The sequence below is a fragment of the Penicillium diatomitis genome, assembly GCF_028827545.1.
Source record: "Penicillium diatomitis strain IBT 30728 chromosome Unknown utg000004l_segment0_segment0, whole genome shotgun sequence".
In the NCBI taxonomy this organism is placed as follows: Eukaryota; Fungi; Ascomycota; class Eurotiomycetes; order Eurotiales; family Aspergillaceae; genus Penicillium; species Penicillium diatomitis.
Genome location: NW_026623176.1, coordinates 3,962,156 through 3,977,592, shown reverse-complemented (window position 1 = coordinate 3,977,592; position 15,437 = coordinate 3,962,156). Strand labels below are relative to the sequence as shown.

Sequence of the window (15,437 nt, the reverse complement as noted above, 5' to 3'; positions counted from 1 at the left end):
AGTATACCAGCTGGAGAGTCTAGCTTGATTACCAGCTCCAGATGAACAGAGGAATCGTAGTGTCGATCATCGCCCCTTCGTTATTGGAGCTTGAACTAGACTGCGGATTGTCTCCGGTTGTACATTGGAACTAGGTAGTGTCCCTGTCTCCCTGGTGATATATGTATGGATAAGCTTGGAACACACTAGAATACGAGGAACTGATATCAAATTGATAACAGAAGGAAATAAGTGTTTGAGTGCTTCTACTTTAACAAGCGTGAGCTGTCCAGGACGATGAGCAGGTGAAAATCCTACCCGTTAGAATGGTCTATTAACTCGATAAGATAGTCTTTGGATCTTGTTGCTTTCTTATCGAGCGCGGTGATGGCGCAGGGATTCACGTTTTGACTTGTGATGGTTGACGGGTACTTGAAACAGAGACACAACTGTGTTCAGTATTCGCTATTCACTAGAACAGAATTACCTGTACATTTTTCATCATGACGATAGAGATGACAATCCAATAGAGCCATTTCATCGCCTGTCTACCACGGGAACTCTATAGATGGCCCTGGCTTCTCTGCCTCAGTGTCTATCAACGAACCAGACTTGCAATATGTGTGACTTGCTATTTTTAACCTCCTGCTCCACCTCTCCCCACGTTCACGTGGGGGAATCCACGAGTGACTGCGAGGATGCTCTGTCCGCGTAATTCAGACCTGAAGGCCCGGTCGGCCGGGTTGACCCTGAAGAATCTAGCTGAGAGTCAACTGAACAAGTTAACTAGACACTAGTCACTGTCTAGTAGACAGTGACTCGGCTGTCTTGATCTCCGAGAATGGAGACTTGGGCCTTGGCATGGCGCGGTGAAGGGAAGAGGATCTTCAGATGTTTGTGAGAAAATGGTCCGCTTTTCTTCTGCACCACTTCCCGGGGAAATTCTTCCATTCTATCATCAAAGCGAGAACAAGATTGAGTTTCGGGCTTTGACTTTTGACCGTCGGAAAAAGTTGGCCACATGGCGAATCCAGTGATCTATAAGGACAATCCGTTTAATGTGTTGATTAATGACTCTCATGATGATCCTGTACGTGACTACGTTCGCTTTATCGTCTCCCCGCATCGCATCACCGGCAATGGAATCATAGGAGCGGCTCTGCGCTCTCTCCTAGGGGACTTCTTCCCTACAGACTTACCACATCCATACGTTGGGGCCCACTCCGATCCTAACAACTCATATCATGTCATCAGACTCAGATCCAAGCGCGGTACGAGACTCACCGCGTCAATCGCAACGCCCAGCAAAGGGAAAAGATCCTAGCCGACGATTTCCCCGGCTGGACACTGGACACAATCCTGCAACGTCTGGATGGACCCGCCAAAGAAGAGGGATTCGTCGATCCCCGCAATTGCCTCGTCTTTTGGGCGAGACCGCCACCGCATATTCGCCAAGTGGTTGCCTTTGTGCAGAACGAACTGAAAGCTGTTGCGCCATGTAAGTTGTTCCGCCCATATCAGATCACCTGTCAAGCCGCGGCGATGGAATGAATCCCCATGCTCTTACTTCAAGCGCGGGAATATCTGCTCACATGAATGATCTGCAACGATAGCCCTTTGGCTCATGCCCCAGCCAAACCTCCACACCACAGTCCTGGAGGTCGCCCACTCACTGACCGAGCCGGAAATTGCACGCCTGGTGCAAACCCTCAAATCATCTGAAAAAGTCACCCAGCAAACCATCTCCGACTATCCACTCACCCACCAAAGCCGCCTGCTCAGGCCAATGGTGAGCTTCGACGCTTCTGCTCTCGCATTGAGCTTTGCCCCCGCCGCAGAGGAGAACCAGACTCAAAGCCACGGCGAGAGTTCTGCCGAACCTCTTGACCCGCGGTATACATACCATCACCTGCGAAGAGACGTCTTTGATCTAGTCCGGCAGACTGGCCTCCCCGTGGCGTCGAGGTATATTGCCCCCTCGGCTCATGTGACGATTGCACGATTCATCAACCAGGAGGGGTTTGAAGTTCAGGGGCAAGATGGTGCGAAGAAGGTGGATTCGGAGCGGGTGCAGATGCTGATGGAGAGGATTGAGAGTGTGAATGCGACTTTGCGGAGCAAGTATTGGCCTCGGGAGGATGGGAGCTGTGCGCGTGAGGGAGAGTGGATTGTAGGTCAGGAGGGGGGATTGGTGGTTCGAAGAGGTCGGCTTTGGTATGGAGATGGTGAGGATGTATGAGGTGGGTTGGACGAGTCTGTGAGTGATTACTGGTTACCTGGCCATAGTCAATACACCGGATTGAAATTATCCTTTAAACTATTTTTAAGTGCATACCTTTTCATTAGAAGCGAAGTGTATGCAATGTACTCTACGCAGCTTTTGACGAACAATGAACTAGATATCCTCTCGAAGATCCTCCAACATCCAAATCCCACGTACCTGGCTTGACCCTGTGCTCCTATATCCAGCCGTATCAAGACTCTGCCTCGGTGTTCATCGATCTTCATCTCACAGAAACCACATCTCTCTCGCTTTATGTCACTCAGATATGACAGCGAATCCTACCACTGGATGATCTTGTCTTGTCATGTTCTCAGGGACCACTCTCTTCAAGCTTGATTGTCGCAATGCAAAATTCTCTGACGCCAGGACGATAACAACATTCTCCCTCTGCGGCTACTTGTCTGCTGTCCCTCAAAGTTCGCTCAGATCTTACTTTGATATTTACCTTTAACCTTATTGAAACCTCGATGAAATCCTTCTCAACTTCATGTCTTATCTCTCATATCTCTACGACTTCCAGACAAATGCAGAGATAATTCACGAGCGTGCATAAAAGCAGGTATTTCCAAGTAAGGCGTTATCTCTTGCGGTCCAAGTTCCAACCCTGTGGTGCTTACGAGCATTAGCTCGGCCTTCCTGAAGCCAAACGACCTGGGTATGAAACCCGGTTGGAATTAAGACTACAATAACAGGTGCAGCCAGATAAGGACATAGAAAGGACCTACGATTTTCTCGCGGTCTTCCTGGTGGTATCACCTGCTACTTCGCTCAAGGCCCGGGCACCAGGTTCCCCAGACGACAAAGTCGATACTGTCCTACTGATAGTGAGAGGGAGGCCTGCGTGAGCTGGGCTGCAGGGGTAGGCAATTCCACGCCAGTACCTAGGAAAGATATGAATGCAAGATCAATATCGAAACGATTTGCAGTCCGATCTATTGGACTTTCAAAGCAGTCTAAAGGAGTCGTGCATGCAGAGTACCCGATCAAGATTGACATGTGCTGGCACTCGGTAGTCGGTGGAATATGAACTTGCATCGTCCACGAGCGGGAAATCGCCCAAAGAATATGAGTTAAATGACACGGTCAACTTTGGGTTTAGGTTCGTGATAAAGTCAATGATTTCGGTCTCGGCTCTTTTACATTCCATATTTGGTTGATCGAAGCTTTCAAGAACTGTAGATAGTCGTTGGTTTTTTTGGGGGTGACAATTGGAGTAGAACTAGAGAACTGAATGTGGAATCGTGGATGGCTTGTGTCTGAGCGCCCTCGGTTATAATTATCTCGAAAAGAAGGTCGAATTTCGTCATTCTTCGTGCATTACTTAGTTTTCTTTCTTTTTTTTTTTTTTTTTTCGAAAAAAGGTGCAAGCATCATATCTGGGGCGGACGTCATGATACCTCAAAGCTTAATGAAGAATGGTCGCAGATTAGTTACAGTCATGGTGACTTGAGTTAGTTAGTGGAGATCGCAAAGTCATAGTACCTGACTACCTGTACGGGGCTACGGGCCTCACCAGGCGGTGAGAATCAGCTTTTCTGCCTGAGGACGGAAGCACATCGCGCATCCTCAAGCGTCTCCCAAATCAAAAGCATCGCGAATTCCTTCAATCAACCCATTCCCACCCCCAACCCTCCCTTTCCGACCTTCTGCTCCTTCTCTTGATCACATAGCACGAGCTGCAGGATTCTGAGCGCGTCGCGACCAACCTGCTCGGGTCGAACCTCTGTCTCACACCTGGCGATCAGAGCTCCAACGCTTGACTCAATTTCACAAAGCTCTTCGGCGCGCCCTTTCCCCGATGTCTCTCTTCGGCAGCGTGGCCACGTCCACGACGACCACGTCGGCAGGCCAGACCAACACGACTGGGGATATCTCCAAAGATGTGACTCTCAACCAGCCTCCCGAGGATAGCATCTCAGATCTTCGTTTCTCGCCAGCGTCGGAGCACTTGGCTGTCGCATCGTGGGACAAGAAGGTCCGCATCTACGAGATTAATGAGCAGGGCCAGAGCGAGGGAAAGGCTCTTTTTGAACATGAAGCCCCTGTGCTAAATTGCTGCTGGTCTCCGGTAAGCTTTAGAAGTCTTCCAAGACGATTTGATTTGCGGAGTGACATTGTCTCATGCTAACCACTATCTCGTTCTGCTGCACAGGATGGAAAACAAGTCGTTGGCGCCGGTGCAGACAAAGCTGCACGTATGTTGGATCTCGGCTCTGGGGGTACGACCGCTACTCAAGTCGCCGCTCATGATGCGCCAATTCGAAGCTGTCACATGGTCCCCCACACCAACTCGCCCCTTCTGATCACCGGCTCATGGGACAAGACGGTCAAATACTGGGATTTGCGACAACAAGCGCCGATCGGGTCCGTGGAGTGTCAAGAACGTGTGTACACCATGGACGTCAAGAACAAGCTGCTCGTGATTGGTACCGCAGATCGCTACATCAACGTGATCAATCTCGACCAACCGACCAAATTCTACAAAACCATGCAATCCCCTCTCAAGTGGCAGACGCGGGTAGTCAGCTGCTTTGCCGACGCCTCTGGGTTTGCCGTCGGCAGTATCGAAGGTCGATGCGCGATTCAGTATGTCGAGGAGAAAGACTCCGCCTCCAACTTCTCTTTCAAGTGTCATCGTGAGAACCCCCCTGCCACCCGCGATGTCTGCAACATCTACTCTGTCAACTCGATCCAATTCCACCCCGTTCATGGCACATTCAGCACCGCCGGAAGTGACGGCACTTTCCACTTCTGGGACAAGGATGCCAAGCACCGTTTGAAGGGCTACCCAGCTGTCGGTGGACCCATTTCCAGCTCAGCCTTCAACCGCAATGGAAATATCTTCGCCTACGCCGTCAGCTACGACTGGAGTAAGGGCTATTCGGCGAATACTCAACAAACCCCTAATAAGGTCATGCTGCACCCAGTTGGACCAGACGAGTGCAAACCTCGACCCGGCACTCGCAAGCGATAGATCGATAATAAAGAGGGAGAAATCGGAAGCGAGGAAAGAAAATCAAAGAACAAAGCAGACGAGAGATTCGAAACAAAGGGAGTCATGGAATATCAAGGAATATCAACAGTCAGAACATCTTTCAGCGAGGAAGGACCGAATGCAACGAACTTAACTTTTGTTTTTCTTCCTTTCATATTTAATACCCGAAGCTGGAGCATCGTCGCGCTGACTGACACAATGAGCATGTAAGTAATACCAACAAGCACCCTTTTGGGTTTATTCTATTTCTGTTCCTTCCTCTTCAACCATCACGATGTACATCATTTGGCGCCTCCGTCTTTCTTATGAAGTTTCAATTTTTTTCTTTTTTTCTTTTTTTGAAAAAAAAAAGTCCTTGAAATGCTGTCAATTGGACCGCAACTGCATCCTCAAAAACATGATCAGCATGTGGAATCCTCGAAGATAATTGAACTTTGCACCTCAGCGCATCGCCAAGTCTACTCATCCAGGAAAAAAGCTGGAGGTTTCTGAACGTGTGGCGGGGCATCGCCTTAAAATGCACCTGGAACTGTACCTCGCATGTCTACACTTTGATCGACTCGGGACTTTCGCAGATTTTTCCAGCGATCACTTGCTCGAGTTCTTATTTTTTGTTACACTTATAACGGTGTGGGTTCGGATTAGTCTAGCTGCTTTTTTCTTTGTGACATCTGCGCCGTTCACGATGATGTACGTAATGTTGAATCATGTCTTTGTGTTTCATTCGAATAGTAGGGTCTGTCATTCTATTCGACATCCGGTATCAGATCTTGCCTTTTTTTTCTAAATGGTGTTTCTTCATTTGCATCATCTCCCATCTCATTTCTTTAAGAAGTGGGAAGAGTGACCTGGGCGACACCATCGGCAATCTTCTGCACGGCCTCGTCCTGAGGTCCGTCGGTTGTCACGCTGGGACTCTCGGCTCCACCTTTGGCCGTGGCCTCAACGCCACCGGGAGCCTTGGTCTTATCCTTCTTCTCCTTCTTCTTGGCCTTGGCGGCGGCCTTCTTGGCCGCGAGTTTGGCCGCGTCTTCGGCCTTCTTGGCCCGTTCGGCTTGAGAGCCACCGAAGACCTCGCGCCACTCGTCGGCCTTCTTGGGGTCAATGCGAGAAAAGAGGTACTGCGCCTTGCCGATCTTGTGGCCGGCCTTGAGGCTATCGGGCTTCCAGCCAGACTCGAGTTCCTTAAGGGAGGGGATCAGGAGGAAGGAAGCGTTGAGCTGCTCAAGGATGGAATCGGAGGTTCCGGGCATGTAGGGAGCAAAGACACTGGCGAGCAAGTGGATCAGGTTCAGGACGGTACCGACGACGGCGGCGGCTCGCTCGGGCTCGTTGGCAATCAGAGCGTTGTCGAGACGGTTGGCCTGAATCAGTCCGTTACCAGCTTCGGCGAGACGCATAGCGGTGTTGACACCGGCACGCAGGTGCACGCTCTCCATCTCGTCGATGTATTGCTTGAGTAGAGTGGTGACCTCCTCCTCGAAGGGCTGGAAGCTCTCGGGCACAGTGAACTCTGGGATGACGCCGCCAAAGGAGGCATTCACAAGCTTGATGACACGGTTGACCAGGTTACCAAGCTTGGCGAGCAGCTCGCTATTGTTGGCATCCACGAAGGGCCGCCACTCGAACTGAGTGTCACCTGTCTCGGGGCGGTTCTTCAGCAGGTAGTAGCGCCACACATCGGGGCCGACGCCGGTCTCCTTGGCGTTTGTTCCAAAGACACCGATCCCACGAGACTTGCTGAACTTGCCGCTCTCGTAGTTCAAATATTCCGTGGCACTCAGGTGGTGGCACATGGTCCACTTGTCACCGGTACCGATCTGAGTCGCAGGGAAAATGACACTGTGGAATGGGACATTGTCCTTGCCCAGGAACTGGTAAAGTTGAACATTTTCGGGGTTACGCCACCACTGTTCCCACTTATCGGTGTAGTTGGCAGTGATTGAGGGGTACCCAATACAAGCCTCAAACCACACGTAAAGAACCTTCTTGTCAAAGCCTTCCAGAGGAACTGGGACACCCCACTTCAAGTCACGGGTGATACCACGATCCTTCAGACCCTCCTTCAACCAGGACTCGGTGATGACTCGAGAGTTCTTGGGCCAGTCGCCCTTGCTGATCGACTCGGCGGACCACTTCTCAACCTCGGGCTGGAGCTTATCCAAAAGCAAATGAATGTGTTTCGTCTCGCGACGGACCGGGGTGGCTCCGTCGAGCTTGCAGCGGGGGTTGATCAAGTCGAAGGGATCGAGGAGATGGCCGCACTTGTCGCACTGGTCACCTCGGGCGTCGTCGTAGTGGCATCGGGGGCATTCGCCCTCGACATAGCGGTCAGCCAGGAAGGAGTTGTGCTTCTCACAGAAAGGTTGCTCGGCCGTGCGCTCGTCTAGGAAGCCGTTTTCATGAAGGCGCTTGAAGATGCTCTGGGAAATTTCGGTGTGCTTGGGGGTCGGAGTGCGACCAAAATGGTCAAATCCAATATTGAACCATTTATAGACCTCCTGGTGAATCTTGTTATACTTGGCGCAGAGCTCCTCCGGTGACACCTTCTCCTCTAATGCCTTGGTCTCTGTCGCTGTGCCGTATTCGTCTGTTCCACAGATGTATAGTGTTGGCCGTCCGCAAGCCTTGTGATATCTGCAAAACAAAAAAACATGTGTCAGTTCACAGTCAATGCCACCAGTTTCGAGTCCGAGACAGTGCGCGCAGAGTGATCGAGCGGGTTTTCCACTGAGTCATACCTTGAGAACACATCGGCACTCAGGACAGAGCCAACAACGTTACCGAGATGGGGGACATTGTTCACGTAAGGAAGAGCACTGGTAATGAGGATATTACGCTCGCCCTCTTTGGGCAAGATTGGGTTTGAGGCCATTGTGGTTTGTGTAGCTTGGAGGAATCGCAAATCGAGGGGTCGGCGGGAAATTCAAACGAAGGTGGGCATCTCGTGACACACCCGCCGGCCGCCCCGCATGGAAATTTATCGTCTCCTGCGGCAATTCTTTTAGGTTTCAAAAAGGTTTCTGTGATCTCACTTGATCGAATCTCTAACACCCCCAAATTGCTTCAGGGGCAGATCTGCTTCACTACAGCAGTCATGGATACGAGTCTACTTGACAGTCTCCTCGATATTGAAGAGCAATTCTACAATGAAGGCTATAATCTGGGCATGACCGACGGAGCCGCAGCGGGCTATACCGAAGGCAGTGTCTTTGCGGTCGAGAAGGGCTACGAGAAATTTGTGGAGATGGGCCGCTTGTATGGCAAAGCCCTCGTCTGGTCTCAAAGGCTAGCTGATTCCAATGCACCTGAGATATCTACACAGGCAGTGGCCGAGGCCGAGAGTCTTTCTCTCGACCCGTCAATCTGCAACATCATGGCCAAGCTTCCAGCTCACAGCGCACGGTTGACCAAGAATCTTTCTACGCTGTTGGAACTGTCTGATCCCGCTTCCTTGGACATGAATAATACCGAAGAAGCCGTCAACGACGTGGATGAGCGTTTGAAAGGCGCTGCAGTCAAAGCCAAGCTCATTCAACGTGCCATGGGAGAAAGTGAAGAGCCCTTGGACGCTCAATCCGTCGCAACGGATGTCCAAAAGCCTGGCGATGGCACAGGCAGCATCGAAGACATTAGCTCACTGAGTATTCGTCACTGAAGTTATCGTCAATTCTAATACTTTCCAAAACAGTTGGCTTCGGTGCAATGCGGCCAAGTTTGCAGATCTCCTTGCTGCGGCAACATCTGCCACCGGTGGTCATACCACTATCATTGCGATTCTTGGATGACTTCCGATTCATGGTTCTAGTGATCCCTACCGAAACATCTTCACGTCCGGGTCAAACCCAAGGGGAATTGTGCGAAAGCCGTGGAAGACGGACGGCCCTGGAAGGAGAGATTCTCAACGACACAATCCTGTGGTTGACATTCAATTGGGTACATTTGAGACGTATGTGCCCTTCGTAACCTTGTACCTCAGTACCTTTACATGGCATGCGAATCAATCGAGTCGAAGAGATTGTACTCTTATCAATGGTTGCGCGGTCTAATTGTCGGGCAGCGTTGCAGTGAACACCTCAAACCCAGAATTTTCGCCCTTTACCATACAACATGTGGCAATTTTTTTTTTTTCAATCATGCACATGACACCTTGAATGTCAACAAAGTTAACGACACGTACGAAGGAAAAGGCCTTGCACAAGCGAGGAAGTTTGGCCCACTGTTTGCATTGGTTATTTCTTTTGTTTTATGATAAGTCGAACTTATTCAAGGCTGCGAACAGCCATGGCCATAGCACCTTCCTTGGTCTTGTGTCCACCAATGAAACCACTAGCATGAACGAAGATAGCTCCCTCGGGAAGCTTAGCCTGTCCATTCTTCTCAGACTCCGAGGCAATCAGACCATCCAAGTCCTGGTCACGCACGCCACGCCACGCCTCGGGAAGCGGCTTGCGGGATTCGAAGCTGCTCTCGGAGGTAGACACGCATTGCACACGCCACTTGGAGTCCTCTGCGGCGCTCTCGGGGTACAACACGTAGTAGACCTGAGAGTCCGCGGCGGCAGAGTTCTCACGCTCAAAGTTGTAGAGGTGCTCCTTCCAGGGCACACCGCCCTTGGGCAGCACCATGATGCGGCCCGAGGGGTGGACCTCGGTGCGGGAGGCGTAGGCATTGCCGACGGTGGTGCGGGCAGGCAGCCATGATTTGGCCGCGTGGTGCAACTTGCGTGTGAAAACCTTGCCGATCAAGGTGCTAGCGCGACCGAAGAGGCTGTCCTCATCTTGGGGCTCGCCAGGAGGGCTGGTAGGGTCGGGGTTGTTCATGTCGCCCACGATGGAGGCCAAGGTGACACCGTAGTCCTTGAAGCGCTTCTCTAGGCCGGCGGCGGCCACGGCGGACTGGTCATAGGCGGAGATGCCGTTGTCGTTGGCATCAATGGCCTCGATGAAGTCAGCATAGAGCTTCTTATACAAGAGGTCCACGTCGGCGTGGTCTTCGGGGAGGGACATGTGCTGGGCGATAATAGCACGGCCAAAGTGCATATAGACGAGACCGGCGGAGGAGAGCTTGGTCTTGTGCTGGGGGAAGACAGTGTCGAAGGTGCGCTGATGGTGATCATAGCGGTTGATGGAGGCATCATACACGCCGCCGACATCGACGACAGTGTGGCATGTTTCCAATTGAGCTGCGTCGCGAGTACGGAGGAGCGGCGAGGAAGCGTAGGTGGGCAGCAGACGCAACAGATAGACAGCCAAAGCCTCGTCGGCGTGGAAATGACCACTGAGGAAAGATCCAGCTTAGCGCGGGAACTCTTGGAAAGGTTTCTTCTTCAGATCGCAAAACATAAAATCAAGACAAGCGCTTACCTGTGAGTGCCGATCAAGGGGGAGGAAGTCTTGAGCTTCTTGGTCGCTGTCTCTTCGGCCATTTTGAATACTTGTCTCAGACGGAACATCCACTGAATCTGGTCGATCTCATCATAAGAAAAAGTCCCAGCTTCCGCAGCTCTGATCCCCGCTCTCTGCCCGCTCCGCCCGCTCTTATCGATACCATATCGGGAAAGTAGGGCTGTGACCAGGGCCTGGGCACATCACCTGATGGAGCTTTCTGTCAGCAAGCTTAGCTTCAGCCTTCAACCGTAATTTGGAACGATGCCTCTTTATCCATGGATGGCCCTGAGCACACTGTCACATGATGTCCTGTCATCTTCAATCTCCCGCGGTACGAGAAAAGCTCCATGCTGTATTTATATCTATGCGAACTGAAGTGCCTCTAAGAAGCAGTAGCCCAGTCCGTCCGTATATCATGACGAGGAGCGATGTCGTGTATATTTGATATGGCTGAAATAGAATATAGACTGGTGGCAAATCATGATAGCCGATATTACTGGGCCTGTCAGTCTGGGCCTTGCCTTGGCCCCATCGCGTATACAGTAACTTGCCTACCTCACGTTTGTTAATTTCCGCTGAGCTTCTTTCTCCATACAGTTTCACAGCTGTTTTCGAGAAGCTCTACAATACCTGAAAATCTATATTGACACAGTTCTTGATTTCCTATTTTCTTCTGCCTCGTTCACCACAAGAAGTATACATACTAACGTTCGCGACGAGAGCTTGGAGCTCAGGCAGCTTTGCGTCTAGTAACTCGGCTCAACGTACCTACAATATCGTACCTAGGTACGGTAGTCATATTCCATAGATCTTTAGATATGTACCACCCCCAGCCACATCATAGTGAACGCCTCAACTTCATATCTGACATGATGGAATATTGAAACAGAATACGTCAACCAAAGGTCGGAACCCGCCTTCCCTTCGCGGCTTGTGGCGAGTCTGGCGACTACCGCCCTCAGGCGACGGGAGATTTCCATCCTATGAAGGAGGTATAGCACTAAGGCTGCACGATGATGTTCCTACTAGTCTCGTTGGCTGCTAAATCAAGGTTATCTGCAAAGCTCTCGCCATGATGTAGGCCATCATGTAGAATTGCCAAGAAATGAGTGGAAAACCGACTTATTGCCAACATTGTATGAACGCGTTTGCTCTGTGCCAAGATGATGACATTATTAAGGCATCCCCGCGCCCATGAGTGTGGAGATCCTATCCAGTGGACACCAGCACCTCATCGTAACGGTTGCGATTCGGGGCTTGGACCATCCGTCTTAACTCTTTTCGGTTGTTCTTTTGAGCTCGGCTCAGACTTCACGTCTCGGAAATGAGGAGCGTCTCTCCTACCGACTTTGCTTTACACCATGACGGCGCTAACGCATAATATATACCGGGCAAGGTAGTCGCCCACTGAAAGACCGAGATGGGATGGGATTTCGGGACAATTAATGATACGTATATGGTCGTCACTATGGTCTTTCTATCATATGCGCAAGACAATTGTACCATCTTTGTAAAAGTATCCACCGCCTCTGGTACAGACTACGGAGTGGTGATGGTCTATTGTCGGTGTGACTCTCCATTCCACACTAAGCCCTCGTCTCTCTTCTGCCACGCCCCCCATTTTAGCGGGTCCACGAGAAAAAAAAACAACAACAGATGATAAGCTCAAAGGAGCAAGAGATAAAACGAATATCAGAAAATCAAGATTAATCTTTGACCCCCCCCCAAAAAAAAGTCGTGTGCGCTCCCCTCCTCTTCCCTTTTCAACACCCACCCTCGATAACCGTCTGTCCTTCAGACTCTCGTATTTCAACCCAACTCGACTTTGGTATCGTTCTGTCGCGCGCTGCGCGTCGACAACCCCCTAACCTCCCCGATGTGGCTTCTCCGCGCCTTCTCGTCGGCCATCTTCCTGACGGTAGTCGTCTCGTCGATACCTCTCGCCTTCGATGTTGGTGGCAGAGTATGCGGTCTGGCCTTTTCGCTGTCACTAGCGACCTTCTATTTCCTCTTCTCGCTACTGAAGCTCTCCACACCTGAGCGATCATGGATTCGGTCATCTCTGGTGCTGGTCGTGCAATACACTCAATGGATTATTATCCCTATCTTGTTGATATGGTCTCTGAATCGCTTCTCGGTCGATATGGATAACGGTCCTGGATGGGTAGAGCGCACCTTTTCAGGTGACCGGGCGGCAGATACCTCGATTCAAGAGTGGCTATTCGGACGCGACGGGTTGGTGGAGACGGTGACTCTGGGCAACTGGGATCGACTGCTTCGCTGGTCAACCCCCGTCTTTCAGTTGGTCGAGGGATTCTGTAGTCTTCTGGTCATCCAGGCTGCAGGCCAGATTACCCGATGGCTGGTGAATCGTGGGGGACGCAGCGATAGCTGGATGGTACGTGTTTTGGTTGCACAAGAGTTATAGAGGAGCTTTCCTCTTCTCGTCGCAGCACCGTGGGCTAACATTTTTCTGTGACTAGATCGGCCTTCTGGTGCTCTCTGCGACCGTGATCTCCAGTTCGGTATACTTCCTCTGGCGTGTCCTTCAATTTCCCGAGATCTCTAATGTCGACGCGGCCTTGATCGGTGTCTCGATCACATGTGCAGTCATCTTGTGCGCGTGGGGCATTGGCAGTGGGCGCGGAAATCCGGTCGAAAGCTCTCTGCTGTTCGCTTACGTGGTGCTTTGTGTCTATCAGATCTTTACGGATTATCAGCCCTCGTATCCTGTGGAACAAGCGCCTTCGCCGTCTCAGGCGGGCGATTTCCCTCCATTCCCTCCGATCATTATGGCCTCATATTCCACTCTCATGCATGCGCTCTCGTTACTGCCTTCGGTCATCCATGCTGCATTCAATGTGATCACCGCGGTGTTTAGTGCAGTGACCCCCTCGGTGCTCATTTCGCTAGCATATCGACTGCTGGTTTTGTACGCATCAACGCGCATCATTCCTGCGGTCCGAGAGGCTGGAGCCCGTGCGCTCTCCCAGGAGGCCTCGCTCGACGACTCTGACGCGGCTGGCCAAGTCCTTGGCTTACTGAGCTACTTTTCCCCGACCATCTTGATCGCTGTCTACACGAGTCTATTGATGCAGCATTTTGCATCCGCCTCGCAAGCGATGGGCGGCAGCGGCGAGTGGTGGAGTAGTCAAGGCGGTGGCGGCGGTAACATGTGGCGATGGATCAACATTGCTTGCACTCTTGGCCTCTATGCCGTCGAACTGTGGCTTGGTGAAACCGATGACCTGGACAGCAGCTTGGCTGGACACTGGAAGACTGATTGAACAACATGAGCGGAGGGGTTTTGCACTTGGACCGCCAAGTGTGAGGTTTGCTCGCAATGAGTGAAACTTACGGACCCTTTTTCTTTTCTTCCGGTACTTGGTTGGCCGAGTCCTTTGTGTGATCATCGGCATCATCCTCGACATGCATGCGCCACCGTGATTCTGATACAAATGAGACGGTCGGGAGCTTCTCAGTGTTCACAGAGGTGGAGAGCCGTTTGTAATTAGGGGGGTCAGCTGCTCGTCACACACCTGCTGGCCGGTGAGGACCTATGTGGTGTGAGGTCATCATGCTGCCTGAATCTCTGACCTGGCGGCGATGATTGTGATTGTCCTACCTCGCTCTCGGCAGACAAGCCTCGTCAACATTCCACTCGCACAAACAGCGCTGGTGTGTGCGTCATTCAATTCGACCTCCCGTCCCCCTCTGAAGGATGCATACACCGACAACAAATGGCAGCACTCTTGCACTTTTCCCTCCCAAAAAGCACTTGCCACGCCCTTGGTCCAGCCCTTTGCAAAGTCTTACGGAAGGTGTCCGCCGAAGTCGTAAGTCTTGACAAGCAGTAGCACAACCTCGGCCTCCAGAAATCGCATAGCTCGACCTATGCTTACATTGTCCTTTGATAGACCGAATTGGCGACACAGGATGCTATGATTTTTTTGGGAATTTGTCATTGTTCGCTTCGGGATATTATTTGGACGGTGACTTTTTGTCCTCTTGATTTTGATTCTTTTTCCATACTTTGTCTATGCTTTGGCATCTTATACCCTTTGCTGTCTGTAATCTTGCCTCACGTGACCGTCTTTGACTTGACTTGAAGCTTGCCATCTGTTTATAGGTCGATTTGTTGTTCTCACTATTATCGATTTGATAGGTACTGAAATGATGGCATCGTACCTTTTCATCGGGAAACCCCCCCTTCTGTTCACCACTGATACATATAGATTGTAGGTAATTTTCAACAGTAATCGACGGAAGTTTCGCCGTGCCTACAGACGTGATATTGAATCTCACGTGCCGGGCTCTGCCCTGTCCATCTCCAGGCCCGAACTAAACGATGGCTGTCCCTGAAGGTTCGAACTTGGCACGCATCTATCCAGACAAGAATACTGTCTCGCTATAGGCCTTTGGACCTGGTCATTTTTACTTTTCTCCTCGCCGGGCTGAGCACATCACGTTGGAAGCTTTGGAGCTACGTTCCATAGCTAGCTGTCTTGTGATGTTCTGATATGATCTGCGATATCGAATGCTTTCATTCTCAAGTGAGCTCCATTCGTTTACCGTAACGGCGACTCTGCGCAGGTGTTACGCTAGATGGGGTCGAACGCTGACACGGTATATTGTTGTCGTCCCAACATACCTACTAGAAGTAGGTACTAGGTAGTGATAGTGGACCCATTTTACGTTGGCACAATAACGTCGCAGATGCGAGCAGGAATATCTATGCGCTTGGGTAAGGTTGGCTCGGTATCTTATCTGTGACCTGTGTCTGTGGATG

General features: G+C 51.1%; 6 protein-coding genes across 6 annotated transcripts; 4 read left to right on the top strand and 2 right to left on the bottom strand.

Moving 5' to 3' along the window:
• Positions 1-1,000: 1,000 nt before the first annotated feature.
• N7539_004501 (uncharacterized protein) lies at positions 1,001-2,218 on the top strand (the record flags this gene model as incomplete). The annotated part of the gene is made up of 3 exons (XM_056934103.1): positions 1,001-1,069; positions 1,234-1,477; positions 1,593-2,218. 3 exons carry the CDS (start codon positions 1,001-1,003, stop codon positions 2,216-2,218), a joined length of 939 nt encoding a protein of 312 aa, XP_056791644.1.
• A 1,843-nt stretch (positions 2,219-4,061) lies between these two features.
• sonA (putative nuclear pore complex protein (SonA)) lies at positions 4,062-5,237 on the top strand (the record flags this gene model as incomplete). The annotated part of the gene is made up of 2 exons (XM_056934102.1): positions 4,062-4,331; positions 4,416-5,237. The coding sequence occupies 2 exons, from the start codon at positions 4,062-4,064 to the stop codon at positions 5,235-5,237; spliced, it is 1,092 nt and encodes a 363-aa protein (XP_056791643.1).
• An 848-nt stretch (positions 5,238-6,085) lies between these two features.
• On the bottom strand, positions 6,086-8,133 carry N7539_004499 (methionine--tRNA ligase MES1; the record flags this gene model as incomplete). Its single annotated transcript, XM_056934101.1, has 2 exons — positions 6,086-7,895; positions 8,000-8,133. The coding sequence occupies 2 exons, from the start codon at positions 8,131-8,133 to the stop codon at positions 6,086-6,088; spliced, it is 1,944 nt and encodes a 647-aa protein (XP_056791642.1).
• A 222-nt stretch (positions 8,134-8,355) lies between these two features.
• N7539_004498 (uncharacterized protein) lies at positions 8,356-8,916 on the top strand (the record flags this gene model as incomplete). Its single annotated transcript, XM_056934100.1, has 1 exon — positions 8,356-8,916. The coding sequence occupies one exon, from the start codon at positions 8,356-8,358 to the stop codon at positions 8,914-8,916; it is 561 nt and encodes a 186-aa protein (XP_056791641.1).
• Positions 8,917-9,520: 604 nt separating this feature from the next.
• Positions 9,521-10,686, bottom strand: N7539_004497 (MYG1 family protein; the record flags this gene model as incomplete). Its single annotated transcript, XM_056934099.1, has 2 exons — positions 9,521-10,538; positions 10,625-10,686. The coding sequence occupies 2 exons, from the start codon at positions 10,684-10,686 to the stop codon at positions 9,521-9,523; spliced, it is 1,080 nt and encodes a 359-aa protein (XP_056791640.1).
• Positions 10,687-12,524: 1,838 nt separating this feature from the next.
• N7539_004496 (ICE2 family protein) lies at positions 12,525-13,935 on the top strand (the record flags this gene model as incomplete). The annotated part of the gene is made up of 2 exons (XM_056934098.1): positions 12,525-13,046; positions 13,132-13,935. 2 exons carry the CDS (start codon positions 12,525-12,527, stop codon positions 13,933-13,935), a joined length of 1,326 nt encoding a protein of 441 aa, XP_056791639.1.
• Positions 13,936-15,437: the final 1,502 nt, after the last annotated feature.